Genomic DNA, 4280 nt, shown 5'->3' with positions numbered 1-4280 from the left:
CTGAGATTTGTTTGAGAATGGGTTAAATCTTCGGCAAAGGGTCCTATTTATAGTAGTTTTCAGCTCTTCTCAGTGTGACAAATCATCGTACAGGTGGCTTCTTTAAAATTACTTATGGTTTATGGATTTCTCTCAATAAGACACCTAATTTTGGCTAATGTTTTCCCTTACGTCATCATTCTTTGTTTGTATTCAATTTTAGGGTTTTTCCATGTATAATCTATAAGATCGTGGCCAAATTCAACGCATAATTCGCGCTTTTGTCCAAATCTCGCTCACTCTGCTCTTAAATTCTCGCTCTCTCCCGTTTTCTCGCTAGGAATTTACTCTGGAGCTTTCTTGCTGGAAATCCCGCTCTCTCCACTCTCGCTCTCAAATTTTCTCTTCCGCCTCGCTCTCTCCAGCTTTCTCGCTCTCGCTTTCTCTCTCGTTCTCGCTCTCGCTCTCGTTCTCGCTCTCGCTCCCGCTCCCGCTCCCGCTCCCGCTCTCGCGCGCTCTCGCCCCTCTCGCTTTCGCTCGCGCTCGCGCTCGCTCCTGCTCTTTCCTACTGTCTCGCTAAGAATAGCTTTCTTTACTCTCGCTTTCTCCAACTGCCTTGCTACAATTCTCGCTCTCTCCAATTTTCCTTCAATCTCGCTCTCTCCAGGGATCTCGCTCTTTCTACTCTCGCCAGCCTCAATCTCGCTAGCATCGCTCGCTGGGTTTCTCGCTCTCCAATTCTTCCTTCGATCGCGCAGCTCCCTTCTCAGAATCTCGTTTTCTCCAGTTTTCTCGCTGGTGTGGCTCTCGCTCTCTCCCAGTTTCTCGCTGCCGCTCGCTCCCTTATTCATTATCTTTTGGATAATGAATAAATTTCCAATTTCCAATTTATTTATTTATTATTATTATTATTATTTTTTTTTTCTAAATTTCCACCCCTTTAAATAAAATTTCGTCCTGCTTATTATTTGATATTTAATTTCCTATATGCGTACAAATCTGGGTCGTTACGCCAACCAAATACACTTAATAAATCCACGTTTAACATATTAGAATTGAAACACGTAGACTTATTAACAAACTCATACATATCACAATCTAAACATATGTTTACAATCTCCAAAACTTTAAACAATAAATGTGAAACATAATATGATTATCATTTTTCTAAGTAGAAACACTCCAATGGTATTCACCGACATACAATGTTGACATATCATCAAAAAGAAAAATCATATAACACGATTTGTAAGTTGTGTCACGAAATCATCAATGTTGTTGTCAGAGGTTTGATCTTGAGCTGCAAGTTTCATCCACTTAGTTGCATTTTGTCTAATCTCAAGGCTTTTCTTTCCCTCCATAACTTTCCTAATACACAACTCAATCTCTTGTCTCCTAACAATCCCATTTTGCTTTGGATTAACCCTCACACCAATCTTCCACACATCCTCCACAAACTTGGCATTAGTCATTTGGTCAGTCCATTGAGGCATTGATACCATGGGAACCCCACAAGTAATAGCCTCTAAGACTGAGTTCCAGCCACAGTGAGTGACAAAACACCCAATTGATTTGTGAGCCAAAACTTGGACTTGGGAGCACCATTTCACCACCATCCCCATCTCTTTCGTCTCTTCAAAGAAGGCTTTTGGAAGCATATTTTGGGCTTCAGGCTCTTTAATGACCCAAAGGAATGTTACGTTGGCTGCTTTGAGGCCCCATGCAAGTTCTTCCATTTGCTCATCCGCCAACTTTGATACGCTTCCGAATGACACGTAAACCACGGAGTTGTTATTTTTAGAGTCCAACCACTTTATTATTTTTTCTTCTTCACTTGATTTTATTAGATCCATTCCGTAATTGTGGTCATTCTTCAACCTTTTGTCTATGAGTACAGATGGAACTGTCGGTCCTACTGTCTTGAATGGTACGTACCTCTGCATCCACTCAAGTACCTATATTTATTTAATATTTTTGTAAGTTTTTTTTTTCTAATTTTAATTTATAAACAAATGTTTGTTTAAAATTATTGAAGTTTCAAAGTTGTATTAATCTATTAATGTGTCTATTGTTGAATCTATGCAGAGAAACTTTTAATTAGAAAGATAATTATAACAAATAAAAGAAAAATTGTTATTGTGGAATAGTTAAAACATTTTACAATATATATATATTTGAAATCTTACTTTCTTTTTTAAAATTTTGTTAGATAGGTACTTATTTATTTTTTAGGAATATTTAAAAATTTAAAAATTAAGGATTTTTTTGGAAAATCAGGTACCTTTTCTTTTTAAGTCTTTGAAAATTGTGCTTGTTCTCACACTATTGAGTTTTATCTTTCTCAAAGAAATATAAAAATATTTAGCTAAATTTAAAAAACAAAAACTTTAAAAGTTTGCTATGGCTTTTGAAAAGTAAGAAGAAAAGTCTGAGAGAGATTAAGGAGAAAGGTAAGTGGATTGAACTTACTTGTGGCTCCAAGGCATGGAAAGTGTTGATGAACATCCAACGAGGGCGGTTAGAGAACTGGTGAATCATGGAGCTAAGAAAGACTGGATATTGGCGTGGATTTTGTATGAGTGAAGGAAAGTCAGTGATTTGAAGAAGTGGGAGGGCAGGAAGAGAAATAGGGGTTTCGTCAGGCATAACATTTGACATCTTCAGCCAACCACGGTTTATGTGATAAAAAATGGCATTAACAGCACACGATTCAGTGAAGAAGGGAGCCCCAGAGAGGCCAAATCCAGCAGCCACATCCAAAACCCAAGGGATGAGAGAATCATACACAACACAAGCAATTGGAGAATTGGAGATCTGACGTTGGTCGAGCAAGTTCCCTAAGTGGAAGCAAATGGAGGTCTTCACACGTTGCATATACGACTCCATCGGCTCGGACTCTGGATCTCCCCCTTTGTAGGGGACTCGAGGCCTGTACTCCACCTCGATCTTCATGGACGAGTCGCCAACGCCCATGTCCCTGTGTTTCTTGTGGTCAGTGATTTCATGGGTGTTGAGAACATGTAAGACAGTAACCTTAAGTCCTTTCAAGGCAAGGCTTTTGGAGAATTGGAGGATGGGGTTTATGTGTCCTTGTCCATCTGGAAAAGGAACAACCACTATCTCTTCTTTTTTCCCTTCTCCCATTTCCATCTATTCTTCAATATACTTTGCTTCTTATTATTCTTTCCCCCTCTTTTTGTAGTCGCACATCCCAACCTCATTTTCCCTTCTCCTTTCTATTTTCACTAATAAACAAACCTACCACATTTCTTCCCATGACTTCTTTAAAATAATCATATCAACACGTGATTACATTTTTTTTTTTTTTTTTTATTCTTTTCTATTTATTTTTTGAATTTACTATAACCATACATCTTTCTATTTAGTGTTTCAACTCTCATTATTTAGTGTTTCAAGAAGAAGAGAAGTGAGAGGAGAGAGAAAGTCAAAAGAATTAGAGAAGGGAAGACAGAAAATTGTTGAGAGGAGAGAAAAAATCACCCTATCTGACATATCATCTTATTTTAACTTTAAACTAATCTCAAATTTAACGGTGGGATTTTATTTGAGTTTTTTTAAAACATAATGATTACGATTAAACCTTTACAAGCATGGGAATTAAAATAGAAAAACTATAAGAATACAGGTACCAAAATAACATTTTAAAAGGTGTCAACTTATTAATAAAATCATTCAGTTTAAGATTTGTATGCAATTGTCATTTGTAAAACTCCAATTCACTGAAGTATCGACCAAGTTGAGATCTGCATGCAAGAAAAAGATCTATGGTTCACATCTCTCACTTCTAATGTACTAAAAAAAATATATGTTGTCAAACTAAATATAATTCAATTGGTATCCGAGTGTGCTAGTAACTACAAAGTCTATGATTCAAATTCCTCTATCATCAATTGTACTATATATATATATATATATGTCTAACTTGTCATTTTTTACTTGGTTTTTATTTAAGATGTGTAAGATAATAAATGAGAATAATATGTACTATTGTAGTATTATGATTGAAAGAATAGTGCTATGATATTATGTTGTGGTAGGACAGAAAGAAGAGGTGAGAGAAATAATTTTTAAAAATTATCTCTCAAGTGTCATTGTTTAAAATAATGAAAACAAAATTACAATCAAATCAATCCAGAATCCCATAAAGATTCCTTACAATTTAAATAACCAAGAGTATAGAAATGTATGGGAGGGAAAATAGACATGTGACAATAAAGTTTAAAATAAATGATTTTGTATAAATTAATAAATAATCAATTTTAATAAATAGTTATGGGTAT

At 35.8% G+C, this 4280-nt stretch overlaps 1 protein-coding gene across 2 annotated transcripts; it reads right to left on the bottom strand.

Annotated features, from left to right (window-relative positions):
* Positions 1–1000: 1000 nt before the first annotated feature.
* LOC150030286 (mogroside I-E synthase-like) lies at positions 1001–3204 on the bottom strand. Of its 2 annotated transcripts, none has more exons than XM_090309858.1 (2): positions 2449–3204; positions 1001–1916 (listed from the first exon to the last, which is right to left on the bottom strand). In XM_090309858.1, exons 1-2 carry the CDS (start codon positions 3127–3129, stop codon positions 1212–1214), a joined length of 1386 nt encoding a protein of 461 aa, XP_090165984.1. In that variant the 5' UTR covers positions 3130–3204; the 3' UTR covers positions 1001–1211. The 2 variants fall into 2 exon arrangements, with proteins under 2 accessions (XP_090165984.1, XP_090165983.1); XM_090309857.1 differs by having other exon boundaries at positions 1001–1934; positions 2449–3202.
* Between the last annotated feature and the right edge of the window lie 1076 nt (positions 3205–4280).

Source organism: Benincasa hispida, unplaced genomic scaffold, assembly GCF_027475165.1.
Source record: "Benincasa hispida cultivar pf3 unplaced genomic scaffold, pf3_genome.v1.1 HicScf351, whole genome shotgun sequence".
NCBI lineage: Eukaryota > Viridiplantae > Streptophyta > Magnoliopsida > Cucurbitales > Cucurbitaceae > Benincasa > Benincasa hispida.
The sequence above is the reverse complement of the archived record's forward strand: the minus strand, read 5'-3'. Positions and strand labels throughout refer to the sequence as shown.